Source organism: Eucyclogobius newberryi, unplaced genomic scaffold (assembly GCF_026437365.1).
Source record: "Eucyclogobius newberryi isolate DKJ021-1_F unplaced genomic scaffold, fEucNew1.0.hap1 SCAF_16, whole genome shotgun sequence".
Taxonomy (NCBI): domain Eukaryota; kingdom Metazoa; phylum Chordata; class Actinopteri; order Gobiiformes; family Gobiidae; genus Eucyclogobius; species Eucyclogobius newberryi.
In genome coordinates this window covers 19,121,079-19,139,920 of record NW_027315790.1, presented here as the reverse complement: position 1 = coordinate 19,139,920, position 18,842 = coordinate 19,121,079, and the positions used below count along the sequence as shown (strand labels likewise).

Sequence of the window (18,842 nt, the reverse complement as noted above, 5' to 3'; positions counted from 1 at the left end):
AATGACTGAGACGGTTTATTCCATTGTCTACAATAGTTTTTTATTCTGTGCGTGGTGCTTTGTACACGATGTGATGGAAACAGAAGGTTCGACCTGAAAATAGTTCAAACAAAGACATAATTCATAATCCACGACTCAAAGAGGCAGCGGGACGTTACAGAAGAGACAAAACAGAACCCACGTGTCATATTGGGGAGTGGATTGGCCGATGGGGGACAGAGCGGGGCGGCCGAGGCGGGACAGTGCGCGCCGACAGTGGAAACGAGGCGATATTACGCACTGGATCGTTACATTCATTTTACAATCATTTACTGACATCTTAAATTTGAGGTGCGGGAGGCATCCATGGCTTGACGTCATTCGCTATATTGAAATTTGAAGGAATATGTCAAAGTAAAATGTAAAGTTTCTATAAAACTGATTGGAAAGCATGAGTTTGTGGGCCTTTTGCACCGGATCATGATTGGTTAAAAACACGGGGCTCGATACACGTCAGTAAAATCCTTAAAATGTGAAGAGAACTGGGCACGCTCAGTAAACCTCTGTCGGGAACGCTTTTGATACAAGGTCATGAGTCTACGCACGATGCACAACAAAAGTCGAACAACAACAACAAGAGTCGAAATAAAGAAATGAATGAATAAATAAATTAACAGTCACTTTTCAGCTCGCCCACGTCACGCAAGCGAGCGCGACGACAAAAAAATAATAATAATAACATGGGAGAATCACTCAAAAATACAGAATCATAAATACGGTGAGAGAAAAGAGAAAACGAGCGCCCTCTGGTTTGATAAAATTCTTTTGTACATACATTGAAAAAATACTTTTCACATTGAGAGGGAGAAAAATAAAAGACTCGCTGTACAAGAAATGGAATTTGAGAGGGACCTCAAGAAATAGCACCCACAACCCTGTCCAAAAAACTGCTCCGTGTTTTTTGCGACAACCAATTGTGACCGTATGAAAAGTTAGTAGAAAAATAAAGTTGCCGCGGTAATATCAAGGTTAAAAGACCAAATGCCGGTGAAAATGTAGCTAAAACCTCCAGACAAAACAGGAGGATTTCCGCAAATGTAAACGCTACTCTCATTTTCGCCTTAAAAAAGTTTGGAATTGGTCATCAGTCCAGCAGTTGGCCGTGGGTGGAGCCTCTGGAGATTGTGGGTGGAGCCCCAGGAGATGTGGGTGGGGCCTCAAGAGATGTGGGTGGAGCTTCCAGAGATGTAGGTGGAGCATCGTGGGGGACATTGGCAAGTCTCGTGGGGTTAGGGGTTGTTTGTGGCGTGGTCCAGACTGGCAGGGTCCGGTTTAGTCCAGAGCTGATCCCTCGGGGCGTGGCCTGGTGGGGGCGGGGGTCCGGTGGTGGGATGGGTTGAGGGAGAGGGCAGCTGGAACCATCTGAAGGGGGATTTCAGGTGGACAGAAGACGAGAAAGAGAGATCAAAAAAGAGTTAGCAATACAATACAGAGTTGGAACATATAAAAGAAGAGGGTGGGCAATATGAAAAGTATGTCACATCTCCATGGAAACGAGCAGGTGACGGACCCCGCACAATAAAAGTTACAGTGTATCTTAAAGGAATTAAGAAAATAGTACATAATCAGGCAAACCTGCTAACCCTGTAGTTTAGACCTCTGCAAACATTGTGTTGGATTCTTGGAATGTTTGTCAGAAATTCTAGTTAGATATGTTGCCAAAATTGGTCAGCCCTTGTAATCTGGCATATTTACTCATTTTTTATATACTCATATTTACATCTCCCTCTTCGTCTCACAAAACGCTCGTCCTCACATTTCCTTCACACCTCTCGCTTCGTTCACTTCATATTCACTCCGCGCACAATTTATCCCAACTCAAATCACACAAATCTCAATCCTCCCCCATCTATGCTGGTGTTCCTCAGGGCTCTGTCTTGGGTCCAGACCTCTTCATCATCTAAATTCTCCCACTTGGTTTCATCTTCTGTCGACACAATACTTTTCTCTTTCACAGCTACACTATGACACCCATCTCGACCTCTCCACTAAACCTTCTTCATCACCTTACCCTCATTATCAACTCTTCTCTAACTTTTAACTTTCGCCAAATGACCAGCTCTAAAACTGTCTTTCTGGTAGGCCAACTCTCCAATCCCAACAATTTTTTTTCCATTTCTATCAATGATTCCACGGTCTTTCCCCCTTACCCTGGGTGTCATACTCCAGAGTACACATTCTTTTCACTCACACATCACCCAACAATCACCCATTCTGCCTACTTTCACTTCCTCCTCCGTAACGTCTCTTATCAACACCCCTCTCTCACCCCTCTCACCCTTCTCTCACCCCTCTCTCACCCTTCTCTCACCCCTCTCTCACCCTTCTCTCACCCCTCTCTCACCCCTCTCACCCTTCTCTCACCCCTCTCTCACCCCTCTCTCACCCTTCTCTCACCCCTCTCTCACCCCTCTCACCCTTCTCTCACCCCTCTCTCACCCTTCTCTCACCCCTCTCTCACCCCTCTCTCACCCCTCTCTCACCCTTCTCTCACCCCTCTCTCACCCTTCTCTCACCCCTCTCACCCCTCTCACCCTTCTCTCACCCCTCTCACCCTTCTCTCACCCCTCTCACCCTTCTCTCACCCCTCTCTCACCCTTCTCTCACCCCTCTCTCACCCCTCTCTCACCCTTCTCTCACCCTTCTCTCACCCCTCTCACCCTTCTCTCACCCCTCTCTCACCCCTCTCACCCTTCTCTCACCCCTCTCTCACCCCTCTCACCCTTCTCTCACCCCTCTCTCACCCTTCTCTCACCCTTCTCTCACCCCTCTCTCACCCCTCTCTCACCCTTCTCTCACCCCTCTCTCACCCTTCTCTCACCCCTCTCTCACCCCTCTCTCACCCCTCTCTCACCCTTCTCTCACCCCTCTCACCCTTCTCTCACCCCTCTCACCCCTCTCTCACCCCTCTCACCCTTCTCTCACCCCTCTCACCCTTCTCTCACCCCTCTCACCCTTCTCTCACCCCTCTCTCACCCTTCTCTCACCCCTCTCTCACCCCTCTCTCACCCTTCTCTCACCCTTCTCTCACCCCTCTCACCCTTCTCTCACCCCTCTCTCACCCCTCTCACCCTTCTCTCACCCCTCTCTCACCCCTCTCACCCTTCTCTCACCCCTCTCTCACCCTTCTCTCACCCTTCTCTCACCCCTCTCTCACCCCTCTCTCACCCTTCTCTCACCCCTCACACCACTGCAACTGTAACTCTCCTCTTTGGCGTGCTCAACAATTCCATCCAGAAACTGTAGCTTCTCTGGCGGAGGGTCTGCCATCTGCCTTCTCCTTGGAAATGTTTACAGGTCAGATCTGTGGCGAGGCCATTCTCGTTCACAGTAATTAAGAGATTTGAGCAATAACAATACCAGTGATTCAATCAATGCAAGATTTATATGCAATACTGAAGAACAGTACAGGAAAAAGGAAAAGTTACATAGTGCACCTTTAAAGCCCTATTGCAATGCTCAAAGTAAGAAGGCGTGTATACATCACTTTAGGGGACATATTATACAGGTTTGATGAGCTTTTACATAAAAACGGCTCTAAGGACCATTCCTGTTTACACCTGCCCCCTATCCCTGGACTTAGATGAGATTATTTGAAACTAAATCTCCAAGTAATAAATGCAGAGTTCTAAAATGTCTACTAAATTTAGATTGTGGTTTACAATGGACAAAATGTAAAAAAAAAAAAAAAAAAGTTTAAAACTAAGTACATTGAAAAAAAAAACACATTATGTTTTATTAATGAATGAAATTTCCCACAATGAGGCTTTAACAACACAACCACGATGACAAGTATGACATGCAGTGTAAATGTGTCAAATCCGTGTCGAACGTTACCAGTTGACGTGTAAACACTATTTTGAACCACAATGAGCATCTGCAGCTCAGACATGGCTGACTCTGCACATCACTCCACAAACACGACTGGTACTGAAGTGGAGCTGTGCTGAGTGCATGCTGTTTACATACCAGGCTGTCAGCCCCTAAGCAGCCCCAGGCCTGAACTCCACACTGGGCATAAACAGGCAGATTAAAGCCACATGGCACCAGTGCTTTGAAGAGCCCACAGGGAGCGAGGGTGAGCAGGGTACAGTGTGTTCCCTCAGCCCCACCACCACACCCCACAGCTCAGACAACATCTCTATAAATATAACTGTCATCCAAACATTCTGGGTATGTCGCCATTCAATTTGTATTTTAGTTTAGACATTTGTTGGGGTCATTCATTGCTATGGCTGTTTTTAAAGGCGCTGTACCCGGTCTTGAAATGTGAAAAACAGAAAAAGTTCATTCTAAACATGTATTTTCACTTGCCTAATGCCTCCTGAGCATCCTAATCATTCACCGCATTGAGTTCATAAGTACTTTTCACAAATTCCAAAGACCTGAGAGAGTCAAATATAGACAAATATTAGACAGCGTAAGATAAAAAGTAATATTAGTAATCCAATTCTTGCTTCAGTGAAATGCCACTAGGAAAAGGCAGGGCTTGAAGTTGATGTTTTGCCGTTTTTAACAAGGAAATGAATGGTTCTATTATTAAGTCTATTATTAAACTAAAATAAATCCATATCCACATGTCCAAATCCATGAAGCTCCTTTGTGTTTTCAAAGTCCATACAGCTTCACCATTTTTTGTTTCAAACTTTCCTTCACAACTTGACTGATGTAAAACTATGATGAATATTTACCACTGGTTCTGTCGCACTAAACCATGTGACAATTAGAAAAACTTTTCATATGCTCTTTAAATATATTTTTTAAAGAGTTGGTTGGCCACGACTTGGCATTTTGCGTCTTATCCTCATTCTTGCCAATGTGATATTGACGAGGATGAAAACTAAATGAAGAGTAATGGCATAGGTAGTAATGATGTTGGAAGAATCCCTCCGTGCTCCTCACCTTCCCAGGCTCACGCTTCACTCCGGTGTGATCTCCGTCTCCTGATGCACCACCACTTTAGTCACAGACATATCAGGATGCTGCTCCTTGGCCTCTTTGATGGCCTGAGCCAGAGCCTGCGGAGCAAACGGGCATTCATCATTTAACTGCACCGCTTTAGCTGATAGACGAGCGCCGTTCACTGTGCGGGGAAATCCACAAAGAATAACTTCATCTGCACTTTCAACATCAAACACAAACCCACCACACAATAAGCGTGACCATGTTGTGGGGGCCCTCATTGGGGGATTAGGGATTCCTTGCCAACTTGCCAATGTTAAAGATGCACTGCAGAACTTTTCGGGTACATGTGTATAGGGATGGGTACTAAGGATTTATCGATGATACTATTACCATTATTAAATCTGCTTATCAATCCAGAATTTTAACGGTTCTCTTTTTGGTACTTTTAAACCTAAATAAATAAATAATAGTAAAAAAAAAAAAAAGAAAATTCACAGATTTCAACAGATTTCTAATTCATAAAATATGAACAGAAACAAGACACCGAGCGATCATACCAACCATTTGGTCCAAAGTCTATCAAAAGTGCCCATTTTCAGATTAAGTCAGAATGTAATTTTTTTTTTTCCATTTTGCAGATGTCCATTAGGATTTCGGTCCTGTTCTCGATCGTGAATGTGATGAGCTTGTTCCCTGCACAAGTATGTTCCAGATGTATCCATTTATTGTCCATGGCAGGAGTTTGAGGCCCAAATACATAATTCTAAGATAAAGTGTGATGGCAATAGTTGGGCTCAGTGCAATCTCAGACTAATATTGAGGAACAATTGGACAGTCCCAGCCACACTTTCTCCAGCAACCATCATTTCCCTGTTAAGTAGCACTTTGACATGGTGTTGTGACACATTTTTCTAGCACAATTTGAACTACTAGTAAGCCATTATAACTTATTTTACAATTGTCTTCAAGAGTTACCTCGGAAGCACAGAAGGCGCAGCATGTTTGCTATAATCTGATTATTTACACTATAACTGTCACAAGTTGGTGTACCTTCCACTAGAAAAGTTATGCAGTGCAGATATCTTCTTGTTTGTAGTTTTTGTAGAGGTTTGTGAACCTTATGAGTAAAAGTAATCCAAACAACCAAACACATCCCCCCCTGTCACTGCTCACCTTGTCATGGTCAATCTCTGTGTCTCCGGTGATGACAATTCTCTTCTCGATGCGCGTCTCTGAAATGCCTCCTTTCACCGTCTGAAAAACACAACAACAAACGGAGAATCAACATCTGTCATATTTACAGTTGGAAGTGGATGAGACGGGACAAAGTAGCAGAGCAAATGTGTTCCCTGAATGGATAGAATTAGCCTGGCTCACAATGTGTCATAGTAATAAAGTAATTAATTCAGGGTTTGAACTGTTTGAATCAAATCTTCTGCAATTGAGACTCATACAATAAATAAGCCCTTGCAGTTGTCATCACACAATCCCAGCATGCTTTTCACAAAACCACAGTTTGCATAATTGTTTAGAAATGTTGATGGTAAAAAAACTGAAGTTGAACCAATGATTTATGGCGGTTCATTACATAGACATGAGTGAATTAGCCTCTGACATGTACAGAAGCTTCACATTAGTTAAGAGCACTTTAGAGCATTTACGTTATGCAGTAAACGTTATGTGTACAAGGCTTTATAATAACATCTTTCTCACACAAACCTGTTGCAGATTTAGGCCGTTATCTATGCAATCTAAGAACTCCTGCGCCAGGTGAGGGTCACTAAGATTAAGCCTGATTAGTTATTGTTCATGGCTTCATTTAATGACAAAGATAAAGTCCAGGTTCTTTGGTTTAGCCCCGTGTGTGCAGGAGCTCTATAGGCGACATTAGATATTACATGCCATACAAATGTCTTTCGTAACAATAAAAAGTTCAGGCCAAAGTCATTTGGATTTTTCAGTTTCCAAAGTGATGCAGTAGGCCGAACTGTCACAAGGTTTTCTCATAAGTCTAATTTATCTTATTTAACCACAGCTGAGTGAGTTTGAATGAACAATGTCATTATAATTATTCTTCTCAAGTTAAATGTGCCGAGGGAATTAGAATAGAACTGGAGCTGCTATATGGGCACAAGCTTTATTTCTGTGAGCTTTGTCTGTCCATAGTTCAGATAAGGCTTTTTTTAAACTTTTATATAATAATATTAACCACAAACCACCCCAGCCTTTGTATGAAGTATCCACCATCATTTTACATTTCATACACATGGCATGGATAAACAGACCCCTCTCCCTGATTGGAGCGAGCAGTGCAGTGTATATTTTATGTCCGTGCTCCCCAGCGGGACCCTGCCCTCCGTTCACTGGCTAATGCACGTATCGATCAGCACACAGAGGGAGGGGGGAGGGGGCAGCTGGAGGACAGACCACCCTGATCTGATCTGTGACCACGGGAGTTAAGTCCTCACTCTCACACTGCCAGATATGCCCACAGGTCTATTGTAACTGACACCCCGCTGCGGCCCCACCCCACAACATTTGGGTAAGGAAATCCCCTTCAGGTCTCATACATACATAGGAGATCTGGGTGGTGGTGTTGGGTTACCTTGGTGATCTGGGTGGTGGTGGTGGTACTGACGGTCTCTGATGTGATGGTCTGAGCGCTCAGTAGAACTCCGGTGTCCTTCTCAGCCATGTTGTCCCCCGGCTGAAAGATTTGAAACGAGAGATCAATTTAAAGTCATAGAGAATAAGTGAAGAATATTTTGGGGAAACCTTAATGTCCCGTCTCCAGATATCAAGCGAGGTGCATGGTCAGGAATACTTAATTGAGCCCTCAAATGGGAATCCAACCTGCAACCCTCTAGCTGTGAGGTAAGGTTCTAACCGCTGTGCAGTGATAAATAAAAAACGCACACTTAATAGCAGCATTAGTCAAGACTACTAAAATTGCTACTACAAAATGACAGATTATTGATTTTGCCCATGCAGTTCATAACCCCTCCAAATTGCATGTCCTCTGATCAGTGAAACCATTTTCTACACATTTTCTACAGCAAGGTGTACGAACAAGGAACCAAAATTAAACCAAAGAGATGCGTGAAAGTGATACATCATTTTAAGCTTCAAGCATGCGGCCCGGAGAGCGTCCTGTCAGCACAATGTAAAACAGCAGTGTCTGATTGAGCACATGCACTCTCACTCACTCTTCCTCAGTATTGATGCAGGGATCCATTAAACTCTCACATGATTGATTTAAGGAGTAATTATTTACACCAGGCACTGTATATTCATTAAAAAAAATCTTTGGCTTCCGATCAGATTAGCATTAGCTGCGGGTCGGTTCAATGACCAAATCTGATCCAATATGATCATCAAAAATGCCTTGATTGGTGACTGATACTAATCTCTAATGGTGTAAGCAAACTGCAGGGTATTGCGTACTTTTCGGACTTTAAGCTACTACTTTTTCCCCACACTTTGAACCCTACAACAGTGCGTCTAATTGATAGATTTTACTAACTAACGTCCACCTGGGGGCAGGAAGTGCAAGTGTTTGACATGCTGTAGAAGAAGACGTCAGTGGACAGTGGTCACTATCTAGGGGATACATCATGTTTTCTATATTTTAAGCTTCAAAACGCTGTGTGTTTTATTACAATCAGACTCATATTCACGGAGGAATTAGTCTAATGAGGAAGTGAATCTAGACACAGCAAAACACAAAGACAACGTGGGGCGCGGACAAGCGATATACTGCGGTCTACAGTTTAGAACCTGCTGCATTGAAATGAGACTTTCTTGACCAGACCTGACCCACGAGTCAAAAGACAACATGTGCATCACTTCCATGGACCATATTTGTGTGTAAATATCTCATGTTACAACGTAACACTCACTCAATAAGTACAAGCTCAGGAGCAGATGAACCAGATGTGAAGACACAGACACAGGTAAAGCTCACACAGAGTCATCAAGGACAGAAGGAACAGAAGGGACAGAGCTGATGTGTTTTCTGTTTGTCAAAGGTCCCATAACATGCAAAATCGACTTTTCAGAGCTTTTAACCTTCTTACATTGCTATTTGTGCTTCATATATGTACAGGGTGTTTTTTTGATTGATTCCCGCAGTTTTTAGCTATATTACAGACTATCTCCTTTCCGCGAATCTCCAAACTGACGGGCGGTGGGTGCAAGACCGCGTCATAAGGGCAAGCACGCGTCATCATCAAATATTTCATGCTACATCGTCCCTCGTCTCCACGGACATCGCTTAATCCGTTTTTCACTGTCGCCCTCAGAGGTAATTGTTGTTGTGATTTTGGGCGTTACAAAAATTTATTTTATTGAATTGAAACAAGTTTCATAAGCAAAATGATAATTAGGTTTGGGGCAACAAAATTAATTGCAATCAAATCGAAATTGCAATATGAGTGGATCATGTTAGCAAATCGCTATTTTTTAAGAACTATAATTTCCTCCACAAACAACAAAAGATCCTGTTTCATTCTGCATAAAAAACTGCTAATCCTGTAGTTTAAATCAGTACAAAAATACATGTGATTATTGTATAAGTTTGTCAGTTCAGAGGCCTATTTCATAACCTTGCCAGCAAGAAGAATTCTCGCCATATTTGTGAGTGCAAAAACTCTTGAGAATCCATCTTGTTAGGCTCTTGCTTTTTTTTGCAGTCTGCACCAGTGGAAAGCGGGTGGGACTGGAATCAATCACAGAGCAGCATTGTACTTTGGGCGAAAATCAAACAACCAATCCCAAAGCAAACATGGCGGCGCAGACAGATTTAGAACTATTTTATGAGGAATACAGACTATTCTGTTAGTGCACTTTGTACACTTTGTACAGTGAGACGCAGCTCAATCTGGCATGAACCAGGTGACCTATTTCAGTTTATTTTGTAAATTCTCCTGGACGTATTTGAAATGTGAATTTGAATCAATTGAATTAAAACATAAATTACAAATCTAATCTCAATACGTGCCAGAAAAAATGCAATTAGATGTTTTTCCCAAATCATACAGCTCTAGTTAGGTTTGTAGAGGTCGAGGTTGTATACATTGCCTGTCCAAAAAAAAAAAAAGTTGCCACAGGAAAAAAAAGGTCACACACTCGTTCGCTGTCGCATAGTTTAAATAAGCTTCTGCAATATTAACACCTTTATTTCCATCCAGTGCATTATTGTTCACAGTTGATCTTGTATTGATGATGGAGAGAGTGACCACTGCACAAAGCCTTCTCCAGCTCGTCCCAAACACTCTCACTGGGGCTCAGATCTGAAGTACATTAGTTTCTGCTTCTCCTTAGATGTTTTCTCTGCTTGATGCCAATGATTTGATCCTTCTCAAACACATTGACTTCTTCTCCATGACCTCGGGATTTGTCTTTCCACATGGTTGTTTCAGAAATGAGAAGCCTCTCACTGCATTAGTCGGCTTTAAATACCATGTTGCAGCTGAAAGATCATCACCCAAGTGGCAACTCTTTTTTTAGACAGACAGTGTACATTACAAGACCCCAAACTATACAAACTAAAACCAAGTGTAACACCAGGACTAAAACCTCTGATCGTTAGTGGTGTAGTAAGTCTACTAGTCAGAGTACTGTAGTGACATTCAAAGTTGATATTGAGTAAATAATTGGATCAAGATTTCCAAACATGCCACACAGAATGAGAGTGTGGGTTTGAGGGAATTATTTAATCAATAGTAAGTAGTTAGTATGGAGGTTTGTGAGAACGTAGCCGAGACATTGACCCTTTTCTGGAAACGAATGAACACTTTACCAACTGTGGTTTATGAAGATTTATTGACCAAACAATTAAACATAAATAGGAATATGGAATATGCAAATTAGTCATTACTACATGGAGTCTCTGGAGAAGTCAGGCTGATTAGCACCGTATGAGGGCCGCTTGATATGAATATTCCTTGGCTCTAAGGCTTTCTTCTTTCCAGGTGAGGCCAATTTGAAGATTGTCCTGAATCCAAATTGTTGTAGACTTGAAAAGTCGCAAAAAGTCCTTTGCTTGAGTGTGGAAGTACAGACCAACGGGCTGACGGGCACAGACTCATGGGGAAGAGAGTGGGTGTATTGCTCTCTGGAATGTCTTCTGCCCAGGTCCTTTCTCCTGGAGGACCCCAGATGGAACTGGTCTGGGGTTGGCCTGTGCAGTAGTTTTAGTTTAGGCAATGCCTTGAATATTAGTGCAAAGATTCAACCAATCAGACGTGTGCTAGTTTGTGAGTCAGCTGACAGAGATGGGGGTCTGAATCTGGAATTTCCCCAAACACGCAGGCAGTGTTTGAACATTAATTAGGCCTACATAATTACACAGGTTAAAATGTTCACAAGACAAGTTATAAAACAGAACAGTAACAAGCATAACAACATTAACATTATACATAACTTGTATATTAGACCCATCCTGTGAGAGTTCTGACTTAGCTTAGACAGCTGATGGGTTTCAAATCGGACGCAATTCTTAAAATTGAGGCTTAATCCACATTTAGAGCACCGAACATCTGCTCAGGGCAAAGACGTTGTAAAATCCCAGAACGCTGATAGCTCACCAAAAGGGGGATGTGAGCTATCGGCAACGAAAAGGCTAATGTCCGGCATTCACCATGACAAAGCTCAGGGGTCATCTGCAGGTCGCCTGCAGTGGTCCTACCTGAGCAGACTCGTAGGTGATGGTCTTGGTCTCGGTGTGGACCAGGGGCATCTCCTTGTAGGCCACGGTTCCTCTCAGAGAGTTGGTGACGTCGGAGATGGTGATTGTCTGGGTCTTCAGCACTGGAGACTGAAACAACAGAGAGACACTGTTAGCAAAGCAGCCGAGTCTAAACAGTGAGACCCTAACACAAAGTAAGAACACCTCAAGTATTAGAAACCGTAATACTAAGACTAAACCAGGACTAAACCAACACTACACAAGGGCTGAACTAGAACTAAACCAGCAGTAAACTAAACCAGGGCTAAACTAAACCTGGACTAAACTAAACCAGGACTAAACTAAACCAAAGCTAACTCATGACTACATCAGGATTAAACTACACTAAACCACAACTAAACCAGGAATAAAAATGGGCAAAACTGGGACTAAAACAAACGTAAACCAGGGGAATAGCAGGGGCAAAACAGGACTAAACCAGTACTAAGCCAGGGATAAACTAGAACTACACCCAGAATTAACCAGTCCAGAACCAAACTTTATGGCTAAACTAAGATTTAAACCTGAATTGACTGAACCGGGACTAAACTAAAGCCGTGATAAACTTGGACTAACCAACATTTTGAATAGGATTACCAAAAGGCCATACTAGGCCTATAACTGGTCTAAAGATGGACAAGTTAGACCGGGGTCCATTACAAGTCTAAACTAGGATAAGATAAGATCTAAATATGGACAAAACCAGAATAGGTAAAGCAGGCAAAAAAGGAACCAACCAAGCCAGCACCAGCAGGAGTACTTTCCTGCATACCATTCCTGTCAGATAATACCACTTGTTTATGATATTACATTTTATTCTGTGCATGTTTTATGACAGAGAAACAGCCTGCTTCAAATTATGCTCAGGGTTCACATGCAATTAGTCAAGTGCACTTTTCAGATCGATCAGACTGAAGCTAGTGATTTAAGAAAAACTAATAGCAGGATCGAAAATTAAACAGCACAAAATCAAATTTACAGCCAAGACCTAGGAGCCATAAAGCAGCATGGATTAACACATAACTTCAAATGAATATGGCTCTACAGAAACTATACACTGTCCTTCATTAATATGCAAGTCAGAACATGCACCGTTCACAGTTCAAATGGTGAAATATTTCAATAGCAAATCAAATCAGCAAAGAAAAAGCTGTTCGCTTACATTCAAACAAAAAGAGCACAATTCTTATTTCAATTCAGACATTCTTTTGTACCCGGAACCCTTTTTGTACCTTTAGCTAACAAGCCTAATTAGCTTAAGCAGGCAGAACATTTTGAAATAATGATTTGTAAGTGTGTGGTGTACGATTATCATTGTTTAATTGTATTTAAGAAATGTATCTCACAAGACTTTGCCAACAGAAAGCTCCAAAGCAGTTTTATATTGCTATTCTAAGCTAACTTTTTTAAGCTAACAATTAGCATCCACAGCTAATCAGAATCAAAAAGGTTTATTGTCATTGTCAATGAACAGGATTGAAGCTAATGTAGGCTATTCAGGAATTTACAGACGTGAAATGCTGACAATCTTAGTTTACATTACATTGCTTGGTTTAAACATTTAATGGGAGTTTGTGTGTGATTGTTTAGTTGTTTTTGTGTTTAAATCAATATCGAAACTTTAGTAAAACACATAAGGGCGGTAAAACTAAAGGGACAAAAAGGGGCTCTGACAACAGCTCTATACTTAAACACAGACACATGCGGCCTTCTTTTCCCCACCCACTCCTCCTATGGGTGAATGGCAGGGGGAATTAATCAATCACAGTGCAGTGAAACCTTTCTGAAGAAAAAATTAGAATGAAGAACCTTGCGATGGCAATATTAAACCACTAAGTGTACAATAATAAAAAACAAAATAGAAAATTGTGGAAGTATTCGTTTTTTGCTACATTGCCCAAATTGTCACGTAAAATAAAAACAAAAAATAAAATGTCCGAGGCACAAGTTCATGTGTATCACTAAAGCACACCAGAAAAATACTATCACAGTGTTATAAAGCTGAAACACACAAATACCATCCAAATGTATTAAATCATTTTTATCACACTGAATATTTTTGTAAATCCACTTTACAGTGAAAAACACATTGAATCAAAGTGATCAATAGACATGCACTTCCTCGTCCTACAATCTACAGTGGCATGCGCACATCAAGATATTTTATTATAACGTTTTTAAAACTTTCTTACTTTTTAAGTATGACTGTTGACACAAGTACGATTCAGAGAGAGTTTCACACTCTGTGTATTCTTCAGGAAGCAATTATTTAGTAACTAAATTAGTTGACTATTATTTCAAGTCTTAGTCTTAGTCTTTATTAGTTGCAATTAATTGATAAATTAAATTAAATATACCGTTGAACATTCCTGGCAAAGTCAAAAAAGATGGTAGACCTTCCACCAGAAAAGTTACATAGTGCACCTTTAGGTGTTTCGATGTATTGAATGGTTCACTCCGCAGAGGGCTTCTGACACATAATCCTAGCATTCATATAGAAGTCAGTATGTTTCTAGTGTAGACAGGTATCCAAAATAGGCTATTTAAAAGTAGAACAATGACAGTAAGACATTTTTCAGCGTATGTTTTTGGCAAAAATGTATATTGAAAAGTCTGTCGAAAATGAAATATTTGACTGTTATGACAAACCTGCAGATGAGCAATAACTAATACTCAGCAGTGCACCAGGCTATGTTTGGTCTAAATTTAGTGTGTTCTCTCACAGTGGGGGCACCATATGGCAGCGGACACTGGTTGTTGCCAAACTAAAAGACACGACATCCGTAAGGCCCTGCCAAGGCAGTAGCACGAGGCCTGGGGAGCAAAGAGTCTGTGCAGTGACGACATGACTGGCTTCAGAACACTTTGCTTTAAAGTGTGTATCTGATATTTACAGATATCCAGTTTTTAATAATCAGCTGAGTGCTCTGGTATTGGTTAAGTCACTATGGCAGGGTTAAATTGTGGTTTCTAATTGTTTTTATTCTCTCTTCACAGTAAGGAAATAAATCAATGATCCTGTATGTTTTAAGAACATACACCACATAAATAGTCACTTAAAGAGCCTATTTACTTTACTCCGGAAGTTGCCACGGGCACGGCAATTAATTGTGTCCCTTTCCGCTTGTATCGTTTTGCATAGAGCGGCCAATTAAAACAGCAAATAAAGTTCTGTACAGAAACAGAGTTTTCAAGCTGCTCAAAGAAACGGTGAAGTCAGTGTTTACTTATTGGTGCACATGAAGCTTGAACATTTTGCACAAATCAAGATATTTTATATAATATATGAGTGGTGAAAGTTTTCTCTAGTTCTCAATTCAAAATAAAGAAAGTGCCAATTAGTAGGAGTCTGAGAATAGACATAGGGGGCAGTTGGTTGCACATTAAACATGAACAATTATCAGTTATCTAATGGACAACAGTAGGCAGCCAATGTACACATTATATACATGGTACAATGGTATAGGAATGTGATGAGTCAAACTTGATTAATTCAACCTAATATGTAGTACTCTAAGTGAAGAGCTGCTGCCAGCTCCAAAATTACAGGTTAGAGGCTCCTGCCACATTCAAATGACAAATCAATTTAGTGCTTAGACTGCTTTCCAGATTCTATCTGTTATCAACATGTTGGCAATAGTCATACTCTCACTATTGCCAGCAGAGGGCATTAGACACCTTATATAATTTGTTAAAAATAAAAAACAGTAAAAAATAACCATACATACATACATATTATATCAATGCAAATGTTCTCAAAAACATTTAAAATGCCTGAAAAAAGCATAATCCCCTCAAATAATTCAAGGTTTTTTTTGAGCCTGGTATTTTATAAGCATGCATCATATTTGCATCATATTCTACTAACGATATCCTAATTATCAGCAGTGACTACAGCACATGACCGAGAAGGGTAGAAAGTGGCAGTTCTGAGTGATATCTCTTTGGATCACACTCTGCAATGGATTTCATTGATTGTCTGCATTTAGTTGGTCCAAATTTAACCAGATCCTATCAGACGTCAGACATATTAGACATGTAAAAGGTTACATACATTCAAATAGCAATGAAAGTGAAATAAAAAATATAGTGCCATATACTTGCAATGTTACTGTATGTATCCTTAAGCTTTTTAGATGTATAGTATCCTTAAAAGTCCTGGGGCCGTATTTAGTCCCCCAGATTTAGCGTTAACGAGAGCCTTTTCGCTATTTTGCTGCCTGTCTGACCTTAACACGAGTTGGAGGCGGGAGTGGGATGGTGCCAGTCCACATATGTTGATAGTGTTTGGAGCAATGACTGAGAACTGTGACATTCAAAAGCAACGTTTGTCATGCCTCATATCCAGGCAATGAAAGAAGTGAGCAATAACACTGTTTGATTTGCCGTTTTTCAATTTGTTCCCAAAATGGAAAAAGAAATTGAAATGCAGCCTTGGAGCAGTGTTTCTTTATTTAATTTACCTTTATTTGTTTTGCGCAACCCCCAGGGTTCCCAGACTATACCCAGACTATACCCAGACTAAACCAGGAGGCGCTGAGCACAGAATATGGCGCAGTCCGCGCACACATCTCTGCTTATAAACTCGACTTGTGATCCATAAACGAGGCCAGGCAGCAGCAAAGCCACGAGAGCGGATGGTCCTGAAGTGCACACCCCCAGACTGCTGCGATGACCCGCATTAGTCCCGGTGCCAGGCCTCTGAGCCCTCTGTGACACAGCATGGAGAGTTTACAGGCAGCGATGTATGTTCTGTGCTCAGCACCGCTGCACAGTGCTGGACACCTGAATGCTCGGTGGGATGCTCCGGACCGGAGGGCTTGAGGACAGAGCCTACTGTGGTCAATTGCTTCACTTCACCTCATATTTTGGCATGATCACACGTATTGTTTAGAATTCCACAGCCTGCGCTGTCATCAATTGCGCCGACGCAGTAAGTCAGGAAATGAGTTCCGCAACGGCCAAGTTACGGGGGGCAAAATACGGCCCATTCATTCTGTTAAAAAGGCTTATATCACTCTGGGCAATTCTACAGACAAGATATTTTTGGTGCTGTGTGTACTTGATGTGTTTGCAAGTGTGTTCAAAGGAAGATTCACAGAAATATCTAAAAGGTGAGGAAGCTGCTGTGTTGCTCGTCGGAGATGGCTTGACTCCCTGCTGTATCACCATGGAGAAGGCAAACACACTGCACTGCACATTCAATGCTTGAGAGCTTGAGATATATGGATATGGTTAGTTGTTACTGCAGATACAGTGACTTGCAAAAGTGTTCGTACCCCTGGAACCTTTCCACATTTTGTCACGTCACTGCTGAAAACTGCTGTTCACAAATGCTCTCCATCAAATCTGACTGAGCTTGAGCTGTTTTGAAAAGAAGAACGGGGAAAAAATGTCAGTCTGTAAGTTGGTAGAGACATACTGTACCCCAAAAGACTTCGACTTTAATTGCAGAGAAAGGTGGTTCCATAAGGTGTTGACTCAAGGAGGCTGAATACTTTTGTAGGCTGCACTTTTCTCTTTTTATTTTTTAACTTTCTTTTTACCTTCATTTCAAAATTGTGTGCCGCTTTGTGTTGCTCTTATTTCAATTTGTGGTCACTCATGACGTGACAAAATGTGGAAAGGTTCCAGGGGTATGAATAATATTGCAAGTAAATCTACAGACATGAATTACCATAGAGAATATCAGAGCGACCCGACTGAAGCCTGATGTACACAGTGAGATTTTTCTTCTTAAAAGATTTTTGGAGGGTCTACTGCAAAGTCCTAAGCTTCCAATTATTCAACGTTTCAAATTAGGGCCGGAACTAATGATTATTTTAGGGGTCGATTAGCCAGTGATTCATTGTTTCAGTTAACGGTAGTTGACAAGTCAAACAATTATGAATTACTATTGTACATTGAGACTTTTTAAATACAGTACAAGATCATCCAAATAAAGATTGGAATATGGTGACTAAAGACTTCTAGATTTCAACTTTCTTTTTCAACATTTTGATTTAATAATGCTGCAGTCTTAAAATGTCTCATATATGTTTTAGAGTCTGTATAGTCCAGATAACAATTATGATCACCAAAATACAACTACGATTATTTTTTATAGTCTACTAGTAACAATTAGTCAAATCGTGTCAAACGGGCAAAATCGTGTGCAGTGGAGACCAGGCTTAAGGAACAGGCTCTGAACACTTTAAGAGACCAGCATGAATAATTCAGTGAGTCTGTTTTGTCTTTTTTAGATATTGTTTTTTTTAGATATTGTTAAGTCAGATCAGTCAGCGTCACGTCTGACCGAAGCAGAAGCAGTGACGTAGCATTAAACTGCATGTGGAGCAGTGCGTTTCCACAGTGAAGGGCCCTCACTGCAGACAGTACTGTGCTTGGGGCGGAATAAACTGCCACACTCTGGTCCAGCTCTTGTGGGTTGAACATGTGAGGTGCACCTGCAGGTAGAGGACGTCTGCAGAAGCGCTTTCAAACGAAGGCAAACCAGAGCACGGTCAGCGCCATGACCAGCAGCCCGGACAGGAAGAAGGAAATACGAGACTGCTGTATGCGGGATGGGTGCAGCGGGCGTGGACCCTCCTCCGGGACGTTGATGGCCACGCCCCCAGCCTCCTCCTCCGTCTCAGTTTCATCCTCGTCCACCCACTCAAAGTCACTGTAGCCCCCCTGGTCCAGCAGTGGAGGGGAGCGGGGGCCGAGCGTGCGGGCTCCGGGAACCGGGGACATGCTCCAGGCTCTTACCTTGTGTCCGAGCTGAGAGCGCCTCCCCCTCTGTGCGCCGCAGCAGCAGAACGGACACAACAGCAGGGTGGTCAGAGGACAAACCAGAGACACAGGGGCAAATGAAGCATGAGGGTGGAAGGGGAAAACTGGTGTGATCAAATCTAATCGACAAAATTAAATTATATCAAATGTGAAAGATGGCACCGCTGAGAGCGTCTGATACCAGTGAACGTGCCGAAGGGGAATTCAACAGCGAAGACTACTGCTGCTGCTGCTGCTGCTGCTGCTGCTGCTGCTGCTGCTGCTGCTGCTGCTGCTGCTGCTGCTGCTGCTGCTGCTGCTGCTGCTGCTGCTGCTGCTGCTGCTGCTGCTGCTGCTGCTGCTGCTACTACTACTACTACTACTACTACTTCTTCCTACCTTCTGTCACCTGTCACAG

General features: G+C 42.0%; 1 protein-coding gene across 7 annotated transcripts in view; it reads right to left on the bottom strand.

Annotated features, from left to right (window-relative positions):
- Nucleotides 1–681: 681 nt before the first annotated feature.
- Nucleotides 682–18,842, bottom strand: part of epb41a (erythrocyte membrane protein band 4.1a) — a 63,697-nt gene continuing 45,536 nt past the window's right edge. For 4 of the 7 annotated variants that reach the window (XM_072447804.1, XM_072447806.1, XM_072447810.1 and 1 more), the window contains 5 exons: nt 11,633–11,761; nt 7,550–7,651; nt 6,118–6,198; nt 4,942–5,057; nt 683–1,401 (listed from right to left, as the gene is read on the bottom strand). In XM_072447804.1, the coding sequence (XP_072303905.1) occupies nt 4,959–5,057; nt 6,118–6,198; nt 7,550–7,651; nt 11,633–11,761 (411 nt within the window). In that variant the 3' untranslated portion in view covers nt 683–1,401; nt 4,942–4,958. Of the gene's footprint in view, nt 1,402–4,941; nt 5,058–6,117; nt 6,199–7,549; nt 7,652–11,632; nt 11,762–18,125; nt 18,452–18,842 lie in introns of those variants that run through there. The other 3 variants (XM_072447811.1, XM_072447805.1, XM_072447807.1) reach the window with 3 other exon arrangements.